The 25421-nt window shown below is 45.9% G+C and overlaps 1 protein-coding gene across 2 annotated transcripts; it reads left to right on the top strand.

Moving 5' to 3' along the window:
- Positions 1-4422: 4422 nt before the first annotated feature.
- LOC309524895 (E3 ubiquitin-protein ligase TRIM39-like) lies at positions 4423-24925 on the top strand. 2 transcript variants are annotated; one of them, XM_082210106.1, is made up of 7 exons: positions 4423-4900; positions 11008-11094; positions 12976-13281; positions 19341-19363; positions 20996-21105; positions 21505-21564; positions 22664-24925. In XM_082210106.1, exons 1-7 carry the CDS (start codon positions 4484-4486, stop codon positions 23242-23244), a joined length of 1584 nt encoding a protein of 527 aa, XP_082066232.1. In that variant the 5' UTR covers positions 4423-4483; the 3' UTR covers positions 23245-24925. The 2 variants fall into 2 exon arrangements, with proteins under 2 accessions (XP_082066232.1, XP_082066233.1); XM_082210107.1 differs by lacking the exon at positions 22664-24925 and adding an exon at positions 21849-22656.
- Positions 24926-25421: the final 496 nt, after the last annotated feature.

The raw sequence follows: 25421 nt of genomic DNA, 5'->3' as shown, positions 1-25421 counted from the left end.
CAAAACAGGACAAAATAACACCGGTAGAGCTGCCACCACTCCCTTTGTTCCGGGGAACCCAGAGCCACAACCCAGGGAGAAGGCTGTGCCCTGGTATTGCTGGTTATCCCCCCTCCACAGGCTGTATCCACAGACCTGCAGACAGAAATTCTACGGTAGAGCGTAACTAAGCGTAAGGCAAGGAATTAGCTATTCCCCCGGAAAGGCACACAAACCAAAAACAGTTTCTTTCTTTAAAATTTATTTTAAAAGAGCATAAGAAAACATGCTAAAATAGCAGGCACTTCTCTTATTTGTTACAGGCAAGAAAATAAGAACATTGCAAAGTCTAACTAACTTACATACTCACATCAAAACAAAGAGAGAATAGTTAGAGTCCTTTCAAGTCCGCATTCAAAAGCTTTCGCAGTTCTCCATCGCAAAGGATGTAAGGACAGCCACTTAGATGGAACATCAGCAGCCGGGCAACTTGCGGATTGCAGAGCACGCTTTGCCAGTCATTCCCAAGATCTCTTATCCCCAGTTTCCACGTGGGTCGGAACCCCCAAAGCCAATCATAACTCTTTATTTTTCAAATTCTCCAATGACCGGCTTGCAAGCTAATCAATCTAACTTCTAGCAGCTGGGTCAATTAAAAACCCAGAGCCTAAATCAAAGGGTTCCTCCCTTCCATGGGGTGTCTACAGATGTACATTCCCAAGCAATCAGGCCAGATAAGATCACTAAGAGAATGCAGATAGCTTCGGACCCAGGTGCTAAACCTTCCATTAAATCAAGGGTTTTCCTTTCCCATAATAAACCTTTCACACCCTGGGAGCCTGTTAGTCTGGGGTTAAAGGGACAGAACTTATTTCCCATGGTCCTTGTGGCTTGCTGGTTACCCACAAGGCCTCACTCTCGTTGCTTGACCAAAGAATGGTTTCTACACAAACACTAACTTTACTACACATACGCTTCAGGTTACAGACGCTTCAGGTTACAGACTCCGCTAACCCAGAAATAGTGCTTCAGGTTAAGAACTTTGTTTCAGGATGAGTACAGAAATCGTGCTCTGGCGGCACGGCAGCAGCAGGAAGCCCCATTAGCTAAAGTAGTGCTTCAGGTTAAGAACAGTTTCAGGTTAAGTTTATTTCTAAAATCTGTTTCTTGTTTTCTGCTTCATAGCTGAATCTGTGAACCTATGGAAAGAAACGCAATAAAAAAATTATTAAAAAAAAAAAAGAACAGTTTCAGGTTAAGTACGGACCTCCGGAACGAATTAAGTACTTAACCCGAGGTACCACTGTACAGTAGTATGTCTCTTGCACGGAGAAGACAGAGAAATGCTGTTGGAGGACAGAGAAAAGGTGGAACAGCTCATTGTTAAAATCATTACATATATGGTTCTTAATTGTAAACTTTATGCTGATCTCTGTCAGCAATTTCTAGATCGACTCTGCATCCCCAAATGGAAACCAGAGTTGGAGGTCATTCATTTTCTATTACTGGGGAATGATCAGGAGCTCACCAAGTTAGTGGCTAAATATCTCTATTTGGTTTTTTGCCGTCGAAATACACTGCAGACGTCTGATCTCCCTGGAGACCAAGAGATGTGACGATAGACTGCTCTGCCTCCTTTCTTTTAGCAAATGTTTTGTGCCACTGGGGAAGTGGTAATTCTGTATTGATTTGTTTTGGATGTTTGTATGTGCTGCCAATAAAAGGTTTGTTGATGATCGTGTTTATGGAAGACAATCTTACTCAGCTGCGAGTGATCGCCAAAGAAGAAGAAGAAGATAGAAAAAATAGGGGTGGGTGGCTTTTGCTGCCCAACTCCCCAAGGGACTGAGCCCCTAAGTCCATGATCGGTCAGAGATGAATGGATGGAGGCAAGATCCATAGAAAGCAAGACAGATCTTTATTTTTCTGTCGCAAGAGAGTTCCCTCGCCTGCTGGCAAGTAGGCAAGAGAAACCCCCGAACCAAAAAGAAACATCTCTTTTAAGGGTTTGCATTTGGGCTGGAGAAGAATGACATCCCCTCTACAAACAGTCCAAAATTATATCACATGTAAGGGGTTACTGTGGCTCAGGTTGGCCAAGGTGTGATATTCCTGAGGATTTAGCAAGTTTTACATAGTTCCAGCAAGTTTTTACATAGTTTTAATAAGGGTGAAAGAGGAGATGGGGACAGAGACCAGGCTAACAGCAAAAACCTTTTAATAAAAGAGATATTTATTTAACTGCTACCAGGACCAATATTACAGGAAAGAAAGGTGTTACAGGCACACAAATACAGTCATTTCACCCCTGTCTCTTAATTACAGGTAAATGTCTTAAAACAATTAATTTACATCTACTTGCAAAGGAACACAGCTAAGAGTATTTCTGGGATTAATTCAAAAACAGGACCGATCATCTAGTCAGTACTTGGATATACGGTACTTCTGTTCACAAAAATAATGTTTTTAGAAGCATTTGAATTTCCCAGTATTTTAAAAGGGTGGGTGGAGTGGCTTTTTGGCTGATTGATTCAATCTCTTGTCAATTTAACACAATCATTTCTTCCATTCTGGAATGTCAGTGTTTGCTATGATTTCTACGTCATCCATCTTGTTGTTCTCCGTTTACAAAAGAAGGATCCGAAATACACTTTGAGTTTCCTGATACCCTAAAGGTGGGAGCCGTCAGGGAGATCTTGGGCGGTTCTTCTGAATGATAATCTTCCTGTATAATCTTCATGAAATGCTAGCATTCTGATTCTGATTCTGTCTATGCCTTTTCCCCTTGAAGACAGATCTTCCTGACTGCTTACTAAACCCTTTCCACTGCTCTGAGGTGGAGATGTTTTGCATAGCTATTGTTTCTGTTTGGCTATGTGAGCCTCTTAGTTTTGTTTCAATAAAATGGAAAATAAAACCATCTATCTTGAGTAGCGATTCTTTTGATACTTTTGTCTGTGGTGAATCTGCCTGTCTGAGATTCATCGGAATGCCTGAGGGAAAATGGGTTTTAGATGAGGAAGCCTAAATAGGAAAACAGGAAAGTATGTAAATATTGGGTAACATCTTAACACAGAGAAATTTGTTTCTACATTTCTGGTGGTCCACGGTGTCAAGATTAAATCTCCTAAATTTTAACTCTTAGGCAGGGTTTCATATTTTCATATTTAATCTTTTTATTACAGATAGGTAGCCGTGTTGGTCTGCCATAGTCAAAATAAAAAATTCCTTCCAGTAGCACCTTAAAGACCAACTAAGTTAGTTCTTGGTATGAGCTTTCGTGTGCATGCACACTTCTTCTGTTTCAGTGTATCTGAAGAAGTGTGCATGCACACGAAAGCTCATACCAAGAACTAACTTAGTTGGTCTTTAAGGTGCTACTGGAAGGAATCTTTTTATTGAAAAGGTTTCAATTATAAAGTGATACAAAGATAAAGAGGGGGGGAAAGAAACATTAAAAGGTACAGAAATGTGTAGAAAGAAGCAATATACAAATATATACAATCAGTGCTTTTTTCCTAAAAAAAATCTCATTTTCCTACTCATATTGAAATACTGCCCCTCAATGAGGCCAGACTTAGATTAAAAAATGTTTAGGGTATGCGAACCCCTGCGTCCTCCCAGAAAAAGAGCACTGTATACAATACAGGAAAAAGAAAATGTAGCATAATAACATCAAATTTAATATAAGAATGTATGGGAGCATATTAAATTCCATGCTTTCATATTTTCATGTCAGAAAGAACCATGTACACCACTTTGAGCTCCTTGGAGGAGAAAAGCTGGATAGAAATGCAATAAGTATTTTTTAAAAGTTTGCTGAGACATATGAGCCAGATATTTTCCTATGTTCGATGTAAACAGTGCGGTTGAGGATAACGCATGTTATGTAACCATATGGCTGATATTGGGATTTCAACAACTGCTTGACTGTATCTTCCCAAATAATTAATGACTTGGACAGCTTCAACATTTCTCCGCAGTTTGGCAAACTTAAAAACGAATTTTAAAATGTGTTAAACCATGTACAGTGGTACCTCGGGTTAAGTACTTAATTCGTTCCGGAGGTCCGTACTTAACCTGAAACTGTTCTTAACCTGAAGCACCACTTTAGCTAATGGGGCCTCCTGCTGCCGCCACACCGCCAGAGCACGATTTCTGTTCTCATCCTGAAGCAAAGTTCTTAACCTGAAGCACTATTTCTGGGTTAGCAGAGTCTGTAACCTGAAGCATATGCAACCCGAGGTATCACTGTATTATAGTTCTTAATCAAACTGAAGTAGTTCCCTGTGTAAATATGGCCAGAGTCAAACTTGTGCCCACCAAAAGAGCGGGGGTAGGTAGGTGTGCCTCTCTCTTTTTTTGGAGTGGGCGGGTTGCAAGTCATCACAATACAGAATCCCAGTACAAGAACTGACACTCCCCTCTCCTCCTCCTTCTCACTCTTTGAAGCGGGGAAACTGTTGGCAGCTTCAGTTTTCTCTTTCTCTCTACAAGCAAAGCCATGGCTTCTGCAAACCCAGTCCAGTCCCTTCTCAATGAGCTCGCTTGCTCCCTCTGCCTGAAGGACTTCATGGACCCAGTGATGCTCATCGGATGCGGGCATAACTTCTGCAACGCTTGCATCACCAAGCACTGGAAAGGCTGCCTTAAGAACGTCTGCTGCCCTCGGTGCCAGAAGGGTTTCTTGAAGGCCGAGCTGCAGCAAAACGGGCCGCTGAAGAACATGGTGGAGGCAAGTCGGCAGATCACCTGGGGAAGCCTGAAAGAGTCAGCCACGTCCGAGAGCACATGCCCTTCGCACAAGGAGCCTCTGACACTTTTCTGCCAAGAGGACAGCATCCTGATCTGGGCAAAGTGTGAGGTTCTGCATCAGGACCACACCATCCTGCCCATACAGAAAGCTATTGACGAGCGAAAGGTAATAATAGACGGAGCTTTCAGATAGAGGGGGGTGGTGGCAAAACTATGTACAGTGGTACCTCAGGTTATAGTCACTTCAGGTTGCATACGCTTCAGGTTACAGACTCCACTAACCCAGAAATAGTACCTCGGGTTAAGAACTTTAGCTCAGGATGAGAACAGAAATCGTGTGGCGGCAGCAGGAAGCCCCATTAGCTAAAGTGGTACCTTGGGTTAAGAACGGTTTCAGGTTAAGAATGGACCTCCAGAACGAATTAAGTTCTTAACCCGAGGTACCACTGTAATTGTTATTAAAGTTTCTTTAGAATAGGTTGCGTCTTGCCCAAAGTCAAATTTCAGCTAGGACTCTGCCTCAGTGCCCTTTAAGATGTCCAGAGAGACCCATTCAACTTTTGAGGCCGCTAGCCATAAAAAAGAAAAATGACAACACGCAATATTAAATTAAGGCACCAAAAAAAGGGGCAGTGAGTGGGTTTTTTTATATAATCAGCAGACCTGAAAGGATGTGTTCGTGATGGTCTAACCTTATGCCTTCAGAACATATATTATTTTATTTATCAATGTTTTAAACTTTTTAATGTGGCAGAATCTGTATCAGTTAACAAAAAGAAATACGTCTTTTGCCAAATCACATCTCTCATTTGTTTAAATCTGTAGCCCTAAATTGAAAAACAAGTTGCCAGACTTATTAAATGCCAAAAAAACACATGGCGGTGTAAAGGCAGAGCCAGACACAAAATGGAGGCCGAGGTTGGCATAATCAGCTGGCAATTACTAACATCACTTTTTACTGCTCTCTGATCCATCTTTGGAAATAGCTGAAATCTTTCCCACAATATCTTCCTTGTGGCAAGCAGTTCCATAGCTCAGTTTTCCTCCATCTGCTCTGGAGGTATTGTGACTCAGCCTCCCCATGTTAGGCAGAATTTAGTGATCCCTTCCCATCCCCACCTTTCTCTCAAATTATTTTTACCCATCTCCTGTAATTTCTTCTCCCAATCCCCTTTTGCATTCAACTTATTCCTCATCCCCAAACTGTTAGTTTTCTTTCATCCCTCCCCCTGCCCTGGTCATTTCACATTCGCTTCTGCCTCCTATAAGAGCTTTCCATTCCTATTCCCTTGCTTCCTATCCCTGTTTCATTTATTTATTTAATCAGTATGTTGTTGGGGGAAAGCTGCCTGGGCCTCATCACTTCTCAAGTTCTAACAAAAGTCTGGGTGAGGTTAGGAGGACATGTAAGTCATGAGTTTTCAGAAAACGAAACTGAAAAAAGCAGCCCTTATGCTGTCTTCACAGCAAGAGTCTGCGCCCTTCAACCTACTCTGTACTTTTCTGCCTGCTGTTAGCGAAACTTTGAAAAGCCTTTATATAAGGCGTCTGATATGCTTGGAACTTCCTGGGAAAAAACTCCTGATGCTTTGAGTGACCCAACTTGCATGTATACTGTAATTAAATTGCTTCTGGCAGATTTTTACACTAAACGCAAAGTGCAATATTCCAGAATATTAATTTTTAATCTCTCTCTTTCCCGCCCCCCCCTTCTAATTTCCTTTCTAATTTCCTCTGGTCCAACTAAAAGGCTATCTGCATGAGTTGTAAGCCTCAATATCCACCTTGGAGCAGGCAAGCCAGAACACAGATGTGTGTGAACCTTCTTTCATTTTTAATTTTTATTTCAGCCCCTTCATGCCTGCCTTCTACTCAGAACCTTGGGTGTTATCCGTCAAGCATCCAAGAATTCTGACTAGGTCGAGCTGTGCTGAAAGTTTTGAAACCAGGTAACAACAGCTGCACACATTCCTATGAGATTTACTCAGGGGTCCTTTATTCTGGGTTTCTTCTTCCTTGTTTTTTTTTATTGGGAGTTGGAACCTTGTTGCAACAGTAAAAGATCAGGCTTCCAAGCCGCTGTTTTGCTTCAATTGGCCTGGCTGTGGTCTTGCTTGAACTTGACGAATTCTGAACTAGCAGAGCTAGCGAAGTTGAGAAATTTAAGTATCCTACCCCAAGTTTTGTCCTTGTCACTTGTGAATGTGTATTTCCCTCAGCACTGTCTGCTGCGGCCCCTATCCTCTTATTAGAATGTGTGGGGCTTAGGTGTGCCATGGCAAAGCAAGAAGCGCTTGGGTGCACTGTGGCCAAAGTTTCCAGTTTAGGGAAGTTTTTAATGTTTAATGTTTTATCATATTTTTAATATTCTGTTGGGAGCCGCCCAGAGTGGCAGGAGAAATTATTATTATTATTATTATTATTATTATTGTTATTATTGTTGTTGTTGTTGTTGTTATTATTATTATTATTATTATTATTATTATTATTATTCCCTTACGTGGTGCCTGTGTGGTAAACCAGTTGCATGAGAAGCAAACTAAGCTGGGAAAGTACAGTGGTACCTCGGGTTACATACGCTTCAGGTTACAGACTCCGCTAACCCAGAAATAGTAACTCGGGTTAAGAATTTTGCTTCAGGATAAGAACAGAAATTGCATGGCAGCGGCGTGGCAGCAGTGAGAGGCCCCATTAGCTAAAGTGGTCTTCAGGTTAAGAACAGTTTCAGGTTAACAATGGACCTCTGGAACGAATTATGTAACCAGAGGTACCACTGTATAAGGGTTCCTCCCTCTCCCTTTTTAGATTATGTGGTTGTTTTGAAGTCAAACCACTGCATTAGCAACATCAAAGTGACCTCCCTGGCGTGCCAGTCTGGGCAGTGTCTATGGAGGTCTTGGGCTGCCCAGGCTACAAGACCCCCTGTAGTGAAGTTGGGAAATCTCAGTATGCCAAACGCTGGTTCACGCAGGAGTGAGGCATTGTGGGAGAGATAAAATTGTGGCCTTCTGGGGAATGGTTGTGTTAACGGAGAAATCTGAGGGCTCCCTTGGACAAAAAAACAAGGACACTAGTCAGGAATACCAGAGCAAAACAGCAGCCAGTAGGCTTGGTCTTTATTGAAGACTATCGTGACAGGACTCCCACCTGCCACAAGGTGGAACAAGATGGAAGCCCTGAACAAAAGCACCCCCAAACTTTTATTAGCTGCTAATCCCATGTTACCCCCCCAAACTACATCACTCATACATCACGGTTACATCATGAAAGGGGAGATCTGGTGGCAGTAATCTGAGCATCCTGGACCCTGCCCCATGGTTCCCCTTGCCCTCTACCAAACACCCATCAAGTGTAACAAAAGAGATATTTACATTTCCCTGTTTCCCAGCCAAGTTAATCACACCCTTTTGTCTTCATCTGGGTTTGTTATTTCTGGAATGGCTACCTGTCTGGCACTCAGGTATCAGGATGCCAGGAATTATCACTCAGGCAGAGGGGCTGCTGAGTAGCTGAGCTCACATGTCTATATGAATTTTTGAAGTTTTCCCAGTGAGCCAGTACACAGATACATTTATCAGTGAAATGTTACATTTGGTATCGTGCAGCAAATGCCCTTTGAATAGACAGGAAGAAGCTGTCTTGAAGTGTTTTGTGGGGACAAATCACAAAAGTCACAAAAGCGATTGTGCTGATTTTGGTAGTGGGCTGCATGTGCAGGATATCTGCTGGAGGGGCAACCCCCCCCAACATATACATAAATTCCTGCAACAGTTGTTTGGTCTCTTTAAACTTAAAACTCCCTTTCTCTAGAAGTGTGAGTAAATTCCATCTTGACTCTAGGCAGGATGAGAGCTTATCTGATTTGCAGACCCTGGCACAGCTAGGTGTAGATTGGGTTGTAAATAAGGCACAGGAAGCTATAAAGTAATTTACAGTTTCGGAGCCTGGTATTTGTAAGAGAAGCCTCAGAACAAAGGAAGAGCCTTTTGAACTATTGTTGCTGTGTGAATATGGTTTTAGCTAGTTATATTCTACAATGTTTTTATTTTTTGTTTGTAACCTTCTAAGAAACATGCAACTTTTTGAGTGGCTTGGTCGATAAACTTGGAAAAGGACTTTTTGTCTTTTCTACTCTGTGCCTTTGCTTGGGGAAGCTAAACTGGTGCCTGACCGTTTGGATACCTACCTGTTGAATTTCTGTCTGCGTCTCGGTAAAGTGACTCAGGGCTGGGCCAACCCGGTAAATATCAAAGGGGGGGGTTTCCTCCTTGAACACCATACAAGGGTGGTCCAGGAAAGGAGGTGTTTGGCAGCTTTACCGTTTGGCCTTCGATTTGCAACAACTACAGATCTCTCCCCCTTCCTGGCCAAGTCTAGGAGGAATGGTCAGGGGGGATGGATAGTCCCACTCACTACACCCCCCCTCGGCCTCACGGATGTGGTCCAAAGGAAAGTGTTATGGAAATTATGGGGGGGGCATCTTTAAAGTTGTTAACAGTTAAAAATATTATACCTGAATGTATCCTTTCGACTTGACAGCTCAGGGAATATACCTAGCTTTATGAAATATATAGGGACACGGGTGGCGCTGTGGTCTAAACCACTGAGCCTCTTGGGCTTGCCGATCAGAAGGTCAGCGGTTCGAATCCCCGCGACGGGGTGAGCTCCCGTTGCTCGTTCCCTGCTCCTGCCAACCTAGCAGTTTAAAAGCACGTAAAAGTGCAAGTAGATCAATAGGTACTGCTGTGGCGGGATGGTAAACAGCGTTTCCATGCGCTGCTCTGGTTTGCCAGAAGCAGCTTAGTCATGCTGGCCACATGACCCAGAAGCTGTCTGCGGACAAACGTCGGCTCCCTCGGCCAATAAAGCAAGATGAACGCCACAACCCCAGAGTTGTCCGTGAGTGGACCTAACGGTCAGGTACTTTACCTATGAATTGTATAAAATCAACACCTTTGCCAAGTTCCTCCATTCCAACACCATTTTGCCCTTGGAAAAGGGACTTTTTCTGCTGCCACCTCCCCAAACTTGAAGACATGTATACACTCCAGGAAATGCCTAGAGGTGATAATTGCTGGGATCATTGTTCTCCAAGGGAAGCCAGAGCTCATCACCAGACTTGCCTCAGGCTCCAAACATGCAAAGGAAGTTCTATTGTACTTTGTGTTGTGGGACTTCAGAGGTGTTTGCCTATGCTAATCTTATACAGTGGTACCGCAGGTTACATACGCTTCAGGTTACATGTGCTTCAGGCTACAGACTCACTAACCCAGAAATATTACCTCAGGTTAAGAACTTTGCTTCAGGATGAGAACAGAAATTGTGCTCCGGCGGCACGGCAGCAGCAGGAGGCCCCATTAGCTAAAGTGGTGCTTCAGGTTAAGAACAGTTTCAGGTTAAGAACGGACCTCCGGAACGAATTAAGTATGTAACCTGAAGTACCACTGTACCTGGGTCTTGCCCTGCCATGTCTGCTTATGGTAATCTTGTACCAAGGACTTGTCCGGCGGACATGTTTGCCAAGGTTAAACTAGTGTAATCCCTGTCTACCCCTCCTCTTTTGTGACATGTCAGTGATGTAGCAATGATGCTGTACGAACTGTATTCTGGGATATGGTGGGAAAGTTTTAAAAGTCCTTGTCACCCCATCCTCGGGGTTCAAAATTCCTCTTTTAACCTGTTGTGCAATAAACTTTGGTCTACAGCTATTTGCTCCGGTTGGTGGCTGGACTCCTTCCTTTATTCCGCAGGGACCCGTGGCCTTGGGTGACTGAGCAGCCTCATACCTAGATTTTTCCATAACAGAAAGTAGAGCAATACATTTGGCACCAGTTTGGCTGCAGGAGCTGCCGAAAGGAGGAGTACAAGGCACCAACCAACCACTTCCAGTAGCCTAGCAGAATATAGCCAATTTTCCATGTTATATGCATCCAGAGAAAAAAATGCTTGCCAATAAAATTTGCACTATATTCTGCTATATGTCTGGAAGTGGCTTTTATTCCGTGTAGAAACTCAGACATAATGTAGAACTCAACCGTTAGAGAAACAGAACCAACGGTCCTATGAATGCAGCCTGAATGTGGGCAGGGGGACTGAGCTATATTCTGGCTTACTGCTTCTGGTGGGGGAGGAAACTGCAGATACCTTTGACTCCTGAAGGCTAGGACCTTTTCTCCAAGTTCTTACACCTGTACTGTGTCTAACTGTAATGTGTCTGAAGGCAGGAACAAACTAAAATCCAATTCTCTCTTCCCCTTCACAACTTCATCTTAGGAGCAAATTCTGAGCAAGCTGAAGCAACAACAAGCTTTGGTTGAAAAGTTAAAAGAAGTTGTTGCATGTGGTGCCCAAGAACTGCTGGTAAGTCTTGCATAAGCGCTCAGCACCTACAGATGGATGCTTGGTTTACACCAGACAGCATATGAGGCCTGCTGCGGACTGGGAGAAGTCCCTGCCCCACTGCTATGCCTTATCTCATTCCCCAGGAGGAGAGAGAGAGAGAATTAAGAAGCTATTTGATAGTCATTTTCAAGTAACTGAATGTCAGGCACTTACTCAAGAGACCAAATTTTATTTTCTGTTGCTCTGGATGGTAAGACCCAAACCAATGGGTTCAAGTTACTCTCTCTCTCTCTCTCTCTCTCTCTCTCTCTCTCTCTCTCTCTGTGTGTGTGTGTGTGTGTGTGTGTTTTCATTATGCACTAAAACAGCATAATAAAACCATCAGAACAACCAAGCTGTGAGTACTCAGGACAGAAGTCCTGTCCAAACCACTACACTCTGCCCGTCTTATGAGAGTGCTACCTAAGCTACCACATTGCTTGCACACTTTCCAGTCCATTAAAAAGCGCATCATCGTTTTTTATTTCAGTCCTCACGTAAGAACAAAAAGTTCTTGCCTGAACATTAGAAAGAGCTCCCTGACAGTATGAACTGCCCACTAGTTTGAGGCTTGTTTATACATTGCACTGAATGAAAGTACCAGCTGTTGTATCTCTCTACTCATGCTGTTGGCACCCGCCTGTCACAAGAGACATTGGAGTGCGCCTCTGAGGGTGAAGTCAAACATTAGCAGCAATGAAGTGGCCTCCCCAGGGTGCAAGCTCGGGTGGTGTGTATGGAGGTACTGGGCGGCCCAGACAACAAGGCACACACACACACACCCCCGGCCTCGCTGGTGTGGTCCGAAGGAAAACAGAGCAATACTCACGTATGTGTGAAATAAATCAAAGAAAGGCTTTGGGCATACCATACATTTATTTTATTTTATTTTAAAATATATTTTATTAGATTTTCTTCCAACTATACAAAAGTAAAAATCACCATAACAAAAACAATAGTCACACACACACACAAAACTGTATGTCAAAACAATTTCAAATCCAAAAACAGGGATTCTCCAAATCCCAGGACTTCCCTTCACCCCCCCCCCGGTTCCTTAATTTTTCTTTTCAACTGCCTATCATTACTACTCCAAAAAAATTTCAACCAGTTTTTCCTATTATATTTCTAAAATTACAGGTGTTCTTAAAATCCTGCCAGTGTGTTAACTTGTTTACAATACTTTTGTGTATACAGTGGTACCTCAGGTTACATATGCTTCAGGTTATATACGCTTCAGGTTACAGACTCCGCTAACCCAGAAATAGTGCTTCAGGTTAAGAACTTTGCTTCAGGATGAGAACGGAAATTGTGCTCTGGCGGCGCGGCGGCGGCAGCAGGAGGTCCCATTAGCTAAAGTGGTGCTTCAGGTTAAGAACAGTTTCAGGTTAAGTACGGACCTCTGGAACGAAATAAGTACTTAACCGGAGGTACCACTGTATACAATAAACGTTTCCCATTCTTTTCTGAATTTCTTGTCTTGGCTTCTGAGCTTTCCAGTTAATTTCGCCATTTTGGCATATTCCATCAACTTGATTTGCCGGGGACATACCATACATTTAAAACATACAGCTTCATTCAAAGAATCCTGAGAACTGTAGCCCTCAGTGCTACGCTTCTCAACACCCTTAACAAGCTACACTTCCCAGGATTCTGTGGGGCTAAGTCATGTGTTTTAAATGCATTGCGTGTAGGCAGCCAAATAATAACATGAAATCTCTTGGGAAAGGCAGTGGGTAAGATGCTTGCAGGCCTATGATCCGGTCATCGTAGTTTTAGCATCTATAGTTTGCCCCTACAGTTCTGCTGCGAGGAATAATTTTCTTGTTTGGCTTGTTCTTTGTTTCTGTCCCACCACAGGATCAGGCAAGCCTTGCACACCAGGTGTTCGTGACTGAGGTCGAAAACTTCTGCCAGTCTTTGAAGGATCAGGCGCAGTTCCTGGTGCTCTACCTGGAAGAGCTGAAAAGCGCAATCTTAAAGAAGAAGGAGGAAGACGACAGCAAATATAGCAGGGATGTGACTCAGCTCGATGTCTTGACCAGTGCTGCAGAGAAGATGTGTGCTCAGCTAGGGGTTGAGCTCCTGAAAGGACCGTCCCAAGTCAGTGTCTTGATCAGTGAGGCAGAGAAGATACATTGTCACCGACGGGCTGAATTTTGCAAGGTGAGAACATTGTAAAAAAAATGCAAGCTCCTGCAGTGAGGATTGCGAAGCCCAGGTTTCAGAAATCAACATGGGATTTTGCACTGCTCATGCAGCGGCACGAGCGGTTTTCAAAGTGCAAATTTAAGACATGGTTCATATTAGGGGATGATTAGCTGCTTGTGCTTAAAATGGTGCCCCTTCAGAGTTTGTGCGGCCCCACAAACCTCTGTGTGTGACAGAGCTCCTCAGACATGTCTGCTCTAGTCACTGTTAGAGTCCGACAGTGGCTGTTTGCGGAAACGCCTCCAACAAAGAAGTTCCTTAACGGAAACACGTCTCCTGGACTCACGACGTGACAGCTTCCGACGAAGCATGGGTCTCCCTGCAATTGCTTCTGACACCTCCCCACTATTTTCACTGGACGTGTCTCTCACCCCTTTCTCCCCCCTGCTTCCTGCCTGCGCTGCTGCATCTCTCTCAGTATCCCTGAGATCCTGCTCCAGAGACCCCGCGCTCCCCCTGCTGGTCCCTGCTTTGTCTGTTGAGTCTCTCCCAGTCTCTGGGAGCCCTATCACCTCCTTTCCCTCTGATGTCAGTTCCCTGACATCCACCTCCCCTCCAGGGCCCCCTTCCCCCCCGCCCCCTCCCTCTCCTCTGGGCGGTGAGGAGCTGAAACCCCGAAACGAATCCTCTTCATCTTCCGACGTCTCGAACATCTCCCTCCATCGGTCTTTGTTCCGACTCGCTGAATCCTCCTCCACCTCGGAATCGGAGAACCCCTCCAACTCCTCTTCTTCGTCTGTGGTGGCGAAGTATTCCCTCCGGAACCTCGCCACTGGCTGGGGTTTTCGAGGGAATCTCTGATGAAAAGTTTCAATTAGAACCTCGTCATCTACATCCTCTGCCCTGACCCAGGTGTTTTCCGACTCCGGTTCCCCTTCCCACATTACCAAATACTCTACTTGCTCTCCTTTCCACCTGGAATCTAGGATCTCCGCTGCATGGTAGCTGTGTTCTTTTTCCTCCATCGCTGGTCCCCTATTGACCCTCCCCTCTCTGTCCCCTATATACGGTGACAGCAACGATCTGTGGAACACTGGGTGCAACTTCATGTGGTTCGGTAACCGGAGTCTGAAAGCCACTGGGTTGACCTGTTGCGTGACTTCAAATGGGCCCAGTCTTTTGGGTCTTAACTTCTTACAACCTCCTTTAAATGGTAACCCTTGGGTGGACAGCCACACCTGGTCTCCCACCCTAAGGCTTTCCCCTTCCCTTCTGGTTTTGTCTGCCTGCCTCTTATATTCCTCCTTCGCTCGGTTTAAATTAAGTTGGAGTTGGCGATGGATCGCTTCCATTTCTTCAACGAACTGTTCTGCTGCTGGAACGCTCCAGTTCTCCCCCTCCCCCCCTGGGAAGGCTCGGGGATGACACCCGTGATTGGCCAAAAAAGGGCTCATTCCCGTGGACACGTTCTCTGCATTGTTGTAAGCAAATTCTGCCAACGCCAGCTTCTCCACCCAATCATTCTCTCTGTCATTAACATAACACCTCAAATATTGCTGGAGGACACCATTAGCTCTTTCCGCCTGCCCGTTGGTTTCTGGATGACGGGCAGTAGAGAAATTAACCTCTACATGCAGTAAGCTCATGAGCTTCCTCCAGAACCTGGAAGTAAATTGTTTCCCTCGGTCCGAAACCACCCTCAAGGGGGCGCCATGCAACCTAAACACATTTTCCACAAACAATTTGGCGGTTTCTTCTGCTGTGACCGCATGTGAGCAGGCTATAAAGTGTGCCATCTTGGTTAACAGATCTACCACCACCATAATGGCTGTTTTCCCTTTGGACCTGGGCAGATCAGTCATAAAATCTATTGCCACTGCCTCCCACGGTCTTTCCGGCGTGGGTAGTGGTTCTAATAAACCTGCCGGTGCCCGCCTCTCCCCCTTGGCTCGTTGGCAACGGTCACACCCTCTCACATATTCACGCACATCTTCCCTGACCTTGGGCCACCAGAATTCCCTGGTAACCAGCCACATGGTTTTGTGTTGCCCAAAATGCCCTGCTGTGGGGTTATCGTGCAGTTGCTTGAGTACCTTTTCCCTCAATTCCCCTTCAGGTATGTATAACGCTCCCTTGTAGTACAACGCCCCATTTCTCTCCTCAAAACCCCCGGGTTTGTCTCCCTCCCTCCTAAGACTCCTGAGTTTGTCCTGGGCGTATACATCCTGCCCCGTTCCCTCTACCAGTTCCCTTTGCCCCACCAATGCCGCCCCACACACCCAGCGGTCCTCGGGAATGACATGGGTCTCTTCGGGTACACCCTCTCCCTCCAAATATTCAGGTTTGCGTGAGAGAGCGTCCGCCCTAACGTTCTCCGGGCCTGGTACGTAACAAATCTCAAAGTTAAATTTGGAGAACTCCTGGGCCCATCTCAACTGCCGTTGGTTGAGCACTCGCGCAGTTCTCCAATACTCTAGATTCTTATGGTCCGTGCACACTTGCACTTTCTGTTGTGCACCAATTAGTAGGTGCCTCCATCTCCGGAAGGCCTCATAAATTGCAAGAAGTTCCCGGTCGTACACCGTGTAGTTCCTCTCAGACTTGTTCAGCTTCCGCGAAAAGAAGGCACACGGTCGCCACTCCGACCCCTCCTTCCCCGGCTGCAGAAGAAGCACCGCCCCTATGGCTCGGTCCGACGCGTCTGTTTCGACCCTCAGCTTTTTTTGTAAATCCACATGTAGAAGTTGTTCGCCAGAGGCGAAGGCCCTTTTCAGTTCCTCAAACGCTCGCTCCGCCTCCCCCGTCCAAACAAACTTCTTTTTGCTGCTGAGACAGTCCGTGATGGGCGCCGTCAGGTGGGCGAAGTTGCGGATGAACTTACGATAAAAGTTTCCAAACCCTAGGAACCTCTGCACATCCTTCTTGGTCTTGGGTGTTTTCCATTCCAGCACCGCTTGAACCTTGCCGGGGTCCATGGCCAACCCTTTGTCTGACAAGCGGTACCCCAGGAATTCCACCTCCTTGGTATGAAACTGACACTTCTCCAGTTTCACCCACAGTCGGTTGGCTTGCAGCCTGCTCAACACTTCTCTGACGTCTCTCACATGTTGCTCCTCATTCTCCGAATACACCAACACGTCATCTAAGAAGGCCACGCAATTCTTGTAGAGCAAAGGCCCCAGTACGTGGTTCATGAAAGCTTGAAAACACGCGGAGCCGGTTTGTAATCCAAAAGGCATAACTAAGTATTCAAATGCCCCCAAAGGGGTGAACATGGTGGTCTTCCATTCATCCCCTTTCCTTATACGTATCAGGTTGTACGCCCCCCTTAGGTCCAGCTTTGTAAAAATCTTTCCCTTCCGCACCCTGGTCAAAATATCATCAATCCTGGGCATAGGAAAAGCCGCCGGCTCTGTCACTGCATTTAAGGCCCGGAAGTCACATACCAGCCTCGGCTTGTCCGTGTTTTTTTTGTCCACAAAAAACACTGGGCTACCCCCCGCTGCCTTGGACTCTCTGATGAAGCCCCTCTTCAGGTTCTTGTCAATGAACGCTCGCAACTCCTGCATTTCCCTGTCTGACATGGCATACAACTTGCCTACAGGAAGCTGTGCTCCAGGGAGTAAATTGATCTGGCAATCAAAGGGTCTATGCGGAGGTAGTTGGTCAGCTTCCTTCTCGCTGAACACGTCGCTGAGATCAGCATACTGTGGTGGCACCTTCCCCTTCTCCACTACTTCAGTCCCTGCCAGGGTGGCTTGGGCCCCTGCTGACCCCTTTTCCCCCCTGCAGTGTTCTAAGCAATGTGCGGAACCGAAGGAAACCACTCTTTGATGCCAGCCCACCAGCGGATCATGTAGGGCTAGCCAGCTCATTCCCAAAATAATGGGAGCACCTCCCAAGGTGGCCACATTAAACGCTATCAGTTCTGTGTGCCTTGCCACCCTCATTATCATTGGGATGGTCTGCAAGCTGACTCCTCCTCCCAACAGTTCCCTGCCATCGATCGTGGTCACCTGCAGGGGGTTGCTTAAAGGGATAGTCTGTATCTGGTGTTCAGCAGCAAACTCCTTGCTCATAAAATTGCAGGAGCTGCCTGAGTCCAACAGTGCCTTTATTTTTAGGGGGTGTCCATTTTGCAGCTCTAGCGACACTTCAATCACTAGAGCCGGTCGAGGAGCTTCTGGCACTGGCACTTGGGGAAGGGGCACTTTCACTGCTCTTTGGCCTGGCTGCCGTGCCCTGATGGCAACCAGGCGTTGGCTTTTACCTGCTCCGTTTCTCCCTGCTCTTCCCCCTCAACAGCCCCCACCATTCCTTGCCATTCCTTCCTCTGGGGGCAGACTCTGGCAAAGTGGCCTGGCTGTTGGCAGAGATAGCATTTCCGGGCTCCCTTTCCCTCCTTCTTCGCCCCCTCACTGGGCTTTGAAACTGCGCGCGCGCGGGCTGTTCCGATTTCCATCGGCTCTGCCGGCGGGAAAGCTGGCTCAGGAATGTCTGGAATGCGTAACTCCTTCCAACGTTCCCCTCTACCTTCCCGCCTCTCCAAGGCTCTTGCCTCCTGGCGCGCTCCAATGGTCAGCGCAGATTTGGTCAGCTGATCCATAGACACCGCCCTGGGGCTCCTGGCCAGCTCGTCTTTCACAGCTGAAGAAAGACCTTCTTCAAATAGCATCTGAATGGGTGCTGCCGATAAATCCCACCCCAATCTGTGAATCAGCATGGTAAATTCAGTCCAGTACTCACGGACAGATCTGCTTCCCTGCTTGCAAGCCATTAACTGTCTGCGCACCGCCCCTTCCTCAACGTCGCTGGAAAACATGATATCCATTGCACGAAAAAATTTCATAGTGTCCTTTAGGATATCGTTGTGCGTTGCCATCAGGGGTCGAACCCAGTCTCGCGCGCCCTTCTCAAGATGCCCAATTACAAAAGCAACTCGAGATTCCTCATCAGGGAACTCATCAAACTGGACATTCAGGGCATATTGCATTTCAGTCCTAAAGGCATGGTAATCCTTGGGGTCCCCCCCAAACTTCTGCACCAATCCTGGTACCTTTCTGGGGAACTGAGTGGTTCTCCCCTTCTTGTCTGCATCTTGAGCCCTCCTCTCCTCGAGCCTCGCCGTCTGCAGCGCCAGTTGGACCTCCAATGCTCGGCATCTTTCTTCCAAGCTTGGATCAGCTCCTCCGGCTCCGGCTGGGTCGCTCATGATGCTTTCTCCTGCACAGGCAGCGTACAGAGACTGTCGGACTGCTATTAGGGGATGATTAGCTGCTTGTGCTTAAAATGGTGCCCCTTCAGAGTTTGTGCGGCCCCACAAACCTCTGTGTGTGACAGAGCTCCTCAGACATGTCTGCTCTAGTCACTGTTAGAGTCCGACAGTGGCTGTTTGCGGAAACGCCTCCAACAAAGAAGTTCCTTAACGGAAACACGTCTCCTGGACTCACGACGTGACAGCTTCCGACGAAGCATGGGTCTCCCTGCAATTGCTTCTGACACCTCCCCACTATTTTCACTGGACGTGTCTCTCACCCCTTTCTCCCCCCTGCTTCCTGCCTGCGCTGCTGCATCTCTCTCAGTATCCCTGAGATCCTGCTCCAGAGACCCCGCGCTCCCCCTGCTGGTCCCTGCTTTGTCTGTTGAGTCTCTCCCAGTCTCTGGGAGCCCTATCACCTCCTTTCCCTCTGATGTCAGTTCCCTGACAGTTCATTTGCAGTTATAATCCCTGTCCTGTTGTGGGGAACTGAACCCTGTGCAGCACAATCCATTACAACTCCTGATGGATTAAATCTGCTCACTGTGTGGCAACTGCAGTTCCTAGTTGCACCAATCTCTGTGCTACAATTAAACATGAGGCTGGCGGAATAATTCCTTAAAAACAGCGGCACCGGTGCACTTGCGGGGTGGAAATTCTCTCACGTCACCACAGAGCCCTGCAAAATAGTAAGACACACCAAACTGGGATCCCGATGGATTTTAATGGGAGTTGACTTTTTACAACTTTATAGATATCCTTTTTTCATCTCCCTACAAACTTGACTACTCGTTTTCTCTGTTTCTCCTTCTTCTAGGAAGATGAAACGTTCACCAACTGGTATGTATCTTATATGTATTATTTTTATTGGTTTTCCAAATTATTACAAACCAGTCCAAATTATTTAAATTTAATACAAAATGTTTTCCCACTCCTGTTGCAAACATATGTTCATTACTTCCTGATGTAACCACTTCATTCTTGTTTAAACTCCTCTTCATCCTTCTCTTGATGTTAGTCCATTCTCACAGCCGACCTTGCTAGTTTCCTCACATTCAGCACCTCTGTTACTTTTCATAAATATAAAATCCATTTCACGTTTGTGGTCCTACATAAACGTTGTTCCCAGACCTGGTGTGTTGAGATAGGTGTGGTCGAGGCCAGCCTAACCTCCCTGTGGCCCATGACCTCCAAGATGTTTTTGTTTGAAGACTGTAAGTTCCTCTGTGGGACATACCAGGAGAGGCAGTCCCGTAGGTACGAAGGTCCTAGGCCGTATAGGGCTTTGAAGGTTAAAACCAGCATCTTAAATCTGAGCCAGTATGGTGTAGTGGTTAAGAGCGGTAGTCACGTAATCTGGGAAACCGGGTTCGTGTCTCCGCTCCTCCACATGCAGCTGCTGGGTGACCTTGGGCCAGTCACACTTCTGTGAAGTCTCTCAGCCCCACTCACCTCACAGAGTGTTTGTTGTGGGGGAGGAAGGGAAAGGAGAATGTTAGCCGCTTTGAGACTCCTGAAGGGGAGTGAAAGGCGGGATATCAAATCCAAACTCTTCTTCTTCTTCTTCTTCATCCTGTACTCCACCGGGAGCCAGTGCAGCTGGTATAGCACCGGGTGAATGTGATCTCGCAGCGAGGACCCCATAAGGAGTCTCGCCGCGGCATTCTGCACCCGCTGGAGTTTCTAGGTCAGTCTCAAGGGCAGCCCCACATAGAGCGAGTTACAATAATCCAGTCTGGAGGTGACCGTCTTGTGGATCACAGTGGCTAGGTCAGGGCGAGAGAGGTAAGGAGCCAACTGCTTAGCTTGGCGGAGATGAAAAAATGCCGCCTTTGTTATAGCTGCAATCTGCGCCTCCATGGAAAGGGAGGTGTCGAAGATTACACCCAAACTCTTAACGGATGGTGCTGGCACTAATTGCGCCCCCGCAAGAGATGGGAGTTGCCCCCCCCAATCCCATATCGTCCCGACCCAGCCAAAGGACCTCTGTCTTCGAAGGATTTGACTTCAACCGGCTCCCACGTAACCAGCCAGCCACAGCTTCCAAACATCTGATAAATCAAATCCTCTTATCTTTTCCTCGGTGTCAGACAAAATAACATAGCTATGAAAACACACGGCTCATTCATTTTGCAGAGGAGGTCAAGAATCAACTGGTATGTATCTCATCCTTTTGCCTCCTCCCTCCACCTTCCACAAGTAGAATTTTTTATGCCTCTCTCCAGAGGATCTTTTGCACTAATCATGGCCTCCTTCCTTTTGATCTGTCCGTTATCACCATCTTAACGTAAGTGTGGTGGAAGATACACTTGGGCTGTTTTCCTGATGGTTCAATACCTTCAGTGACACGTGTGTGTGTGTGTGTGTGTGTGTGTGTGTGTGTGTAATTTTGTGCTCCTCAAAAGTTCATCTTTGCAGAAGCAAACCAACAGAAGACAAGTGAACAGCATGCTATTGTTTTCCCCTCTCCAGGTTTGGTGAAGAACATTATAAGGAAAACAGTTCTGGGGATCTGGAAAACAAATACTACGAAATCACTGAGCTAAATAAAACTTTGAAGAAGACGTTTCAGAAATTCAAAGGTATCAGTAAGCAGGAGAGGAGTGGATGGTTCACTTCCTGTGATAGAGTGGAACAAGGCTATCGGCTTCAATCCTGGCTCACAGTCCTGGAGCACCTTTGGCCGTGATGCCCTTGGTGGACCCCTACTCTTGAGAAGGCCCCTTCCTCCTCACAGCTCTCTTCAGTGCCCATTCACCTGCAGCAGAGCAGAATTTAAATTGCGATACAGCACATTAAATTACAACCACAAACATGCAATTAAAAATCAGTAGAAATATTTGGTGTGATGGATTTGCAGTCCCTCATCTTCAGTCACCAATCCTCAGACAAGCTGCAGAAAACATCACTGAAGTTCATCCACAAAAGGGTTTAGGGACCCCTATTCTAATGCTTTCTGTTATCCTCCCTGCCCTTTCTAGATCAGATGGCAACTGAGCTGTGGAAAGCCAGAAACGAAGTCCTGAAGAAATATGAAAAAGGTGAGTTCACTGAGGGATAACTGAGAGTCAAACTGGACTTGGTGTGGCAGATCCACGAACAGGCTCCCTTGTGATGGCAGTTGTACACCATGGCCCTTATTGGGATGCTGTTACGGTTACTATGGTGATGGAGCCCAGAAATGGTCATGGTACTCAAAGGATGTGGGCAACCTTTCCCCTCCAGATGCTGCTGAACCCAGCATCCCTTGCAATCATGGCTAAAGGTGAAGGAAATTCTTCTTCCTCTTATGTATTTATTTATATTCTGCCTTTCCCCCTGACAGCCTCAAGTGTCAGGGGCATGGCTGAATCGGAGGAGGAAGAGTCGGACTTGGGAGATGAAAGATTGCTAGTACAAGGAGAGACAGATTCTGACTTTGGAGACGAAAGATGGCAGACAGAGCAGGAGGAAGTGGGCTCGACTCTCCCCCTTCACCAAGAGTTCTCTGACTCAGCTAGAGCAGACATGGGCAGCTCACAAGAAGGGGGAGAAATAGATGGCAGTAGGGAAGTTGCTAGGCAACCAGCAGAGAGTCAGAGGTCAGAGTTCCTCCTTTGAGAGAGGGGTGTGGGAATTCCCCCCTCCTCCTCCTCATTCCAGGAGAACTGTAAAGGTCAGAATGCAATGGAAGTGCAACAGGGGAAAGGCTGGTCACTGGCATATTTTCTGTTGTGACCAAGGCGGAGTTTCAGAATGAGCAACTCCTTTCAAGAGCGGCAGGCTGGGAGCCACTCTCTGAGTGTAACTTGTAAATGAACGCACCATAAAACTGCCAGGGAGTCATTAATTCTTATCGAGGCTTGCTTGAGATCGTTACATCAAGGCAGCTTACCGATAAAAATAAGAAACACTAAAAACCTAGGAAAACCAATAATTAAAAAACAACTAAACATTGATAGTATTTTATTTCCATCTATCATCTATTATACATCATACAAATAATTACAATAAAAACAGTACATTTTTATTACAATTTTTAAAAAGTAAACGGCATAGATTTTTTATTATATCAAGTAGTATATATTTGGAAATAAATACAGTAATTCTTTTTTCAGCAGAGCAGCTTAGCCATCCTATAACCTCCCCTTCCTCTTGCAGAATTTGTGTACTTGGATCCTGACACAGCACACACCTCGCTGGTCCTTTCAGAGGACCAGGGGAGTGCCTGGGAGTCGCACGAGTCGCCTGAGGAGATGCCTTATCACCCTGAGAGATTTGAGAACCGTCAGTGTCTGCTGGGCTTAAACGGATACACCTCGGGGAGAGTCTACTGGGAAGTTGATGTGGAAAAGGCGAAAGAATGGGGTGCTGGGGTGGCCAGAAAATCTGTGGAGAGGAAGGGCCCTCTGGACTTTAAACCTGATGCCGGAATCTGGGGAGTAGGCCTAGACAGAGTTGGGTTAGACAAGGGGTACAGGGCCTTCACCCTTCAAGGTCCTATTCCCTTGACCGTGCCAAAACCCCTCAAGAAGATCCAGGTGTATCTAGATTACGACAAAGGGGAGGTGTCATTTTGCAATGCCACCGATGCTGAAACCTTAATCTTTACCTTCCCTCCAGCCGCATTCAACAGAGAAGAAATCTATCCCTGGTTTTGGGTTAGGAAGGGGGCTATCAAAATATGCCAGTTAGAACCAGAAGATATCCAGCACAAACTGGTAGAGGCTGGGCTTATTTAACCTTGGGATTACAGTGGTATCTCTGGTTTTTGATAAAAGATACAGTGGTACCTCGGGTTAAGTACTTAATTCGTTCCAGAGGTCCATTCTTAACCTGAAACCGTTCTTAACCTGAAGCACCACTTTAGCTAATGGGGCCTCCCGCTGCCGCTGCATGATTTCTGTTCTCAACCTGAAGCAAAGTTCTTAACCCAAGGTACTATTTCTGGGTTAGCAGATTCTGTAACCTGAAGCGTATGTAACCTGAGGTACCACTGTACTATGATTTCTGAGGAATCTCCTCTTTGTAGGCATTCCCTGGATTTGCAATTCCTTAGCATTCTTACTTCCTATTGCAATACATTCCCCTTTGTAAGTTGGGGTCTGTGGCCAGCTCCCTCCTTGCTTCCTCTACTTAAATCATTGGGTGGGAACGGCCTCAGGGCATCTTCCTGTATGGAAATCTTAAGTACTGGTCAGGTGGTTAAGCATGTGACCCTGTTTCTTTTTAGGGAAAGGCGCACAAACGATTGCAGCAGTTGTATGTATGGGGCTGTAGCCAACCTAGTGACGCACTGGGATTTCTCCTTGCATGATGGAATATTCTCTCCCTCTGCTCCCCTGCTCCCCCAACCTATTTTTGAGGTCCTTCCAACGCTCTATGGCAAGGGGAAAGTCTCATTGTGCAAGTAGAAATCCTGGTGCTGGCGGGACGCATTAGTTGAACACTTCCCTCAGCTTCCATGCCTATCGATGCAATGCTGGGTGTGGAATTAATCAGGACATGTTTTCGGTGCATGCATTTTTTTGGGGGGTGGTGAAGTGGTGTGGAATGCAACGTGCATTGCTTTGTTGGGATGTCTCTATCAATACTGTTGGCAACCTGGTACCATCCAGATGTTTTGGACTACAACTCTCATCGTCCTCAGGCAGCATGGCCATATGGAGTTTAGAACATCTGCAGGGCGTCAGGTGGGCAATGGCACATGCGCACGCAAGCACACAAGCACACACACACACTCCATTGGTGGCACAGCAGTTTGGCACTGAAGTGGAGGGAAGGCACCAACATCAAAATAAATAAATTCAGCCCCGCACGAATCTCCCTTGAGGCACTGTCACAGAACACAATACTCTCTGGTTTTCTATGTGCTGTGTTCTATGCAAAACCCCTTGGTGACAGAGCATGCAAAAATACTGTGTTGCTTTGTTTTGCAGCGCCCCTGACAAAATTAGAAACCAAAGTGCATTGGGCTGACTAAGCAGTGGAGGTTCTCTGTTCTATTTCCCACTTTTGGTATTGTAACTTTCTCACTGTGCCAGCTGAACATACATTTAAACTGCCTGTTATCACTGATTATAATTTTCACACCTCATTGCCATCCAGCTCCCACCTAATCATTTTCTCATATATACTTGCCAACTATGATTTCCTTTTCTGCATCTAACAACGTAGGCTGTAGTCCACAAAAGCTTATGCCATAATAAATTTGTTATTTAGGGTGCCATAATACTCTTTTTTTTGTTGCCTTTTCTTAGGTTGTTCTTTTTACATATTGTACCCAGGGATTTGCATAGTTCTTTTTTAAAAACTGCTGTTGTTGGTACCTTTTTTGCTGTTCGGAAAGTTCCTGTATCTATTTGGCTGTTTCTTCGTGCTCTTCGGCTGTATTCTAATAAAAGTGAGATGCTCACACTGAAAGTTTTGTGTGTGTTTAACTTGGTTTCACTCCCCACTCCAATGAAAGTCCAGTGTCCTGCCACTAAAATAAACCATAGAAATGAAGCAAATATAGTTAAGATAAAACTTATAAAACTCCTAAAAGGCAAGTCCTGCTTTCAGACTCTTAGAAAAATCAGTAGGGCCTCGAATTTTGATTAACACAAATGAGCTTTGCTCTGATCAACTGTTAAAATGTGTAGGTACCAAAGGTTAGGGGATGAAGGTGCTGTTTGCTTGGTTCATATCCTGTTCTAACCACATGAGCAATCACCACAGATGCTAAGATAGCCGTTAACAAGCTGATTCTAAAAGGATTTTATAGCCGGTTTTAGTAACTTGTTGAAATCCTCTTGCAATTTTCCAGTATATTTGATAAAGTGATTTGCAAGCTTGTTATGTGTCAGCTACTGTATAAATATTGTATAATGTTCAGAGCACCAGTGGCAAGGCGACTCCCCTGATAAGTATATCAGAA

Source organism: Podarcis vaucheri, assembly GCF_965113315.1.
Source record: "Podarcis vaucheri genome assembly, chromosome: 2".
NCBI classification, from domain to species: domain Eukaryota; kingdom Metazoa; phylum Chordata; class Lepidosauria; order Squamata; family Lacertidae; genus Podarcis; species Podarcis vaucheri.
This window is presented reverse-complemented; position numbering and strand designations above follow the sequence as displayed.

Excerpts from the sequence above, each read along its gene's own strand:
- LOC309524895 (XM_082210106.1), top strand. The coding sequence starts at position 4,484 with ATGGCTTCTGCAAACCCAGTCCAGTCCCTTCTCAATGAGCTCGCTTGC. Across the intron at positions 11,095-12,975 it reads GTGGTGCCCAAGAACTGCTG|GATCAGGCAAGCCTTGCACA; the intron begins GTAAGTCTTGCA and ends GTCCCACCACAG. Across the intron at positions 21,106-21,504 it reads GACGTTTCAGAAATTCAAAG|ATCAGATGGCAACTGAGCTG; the intron begins GTATCAGTAAGC and ends TGCCCTTTCTAG.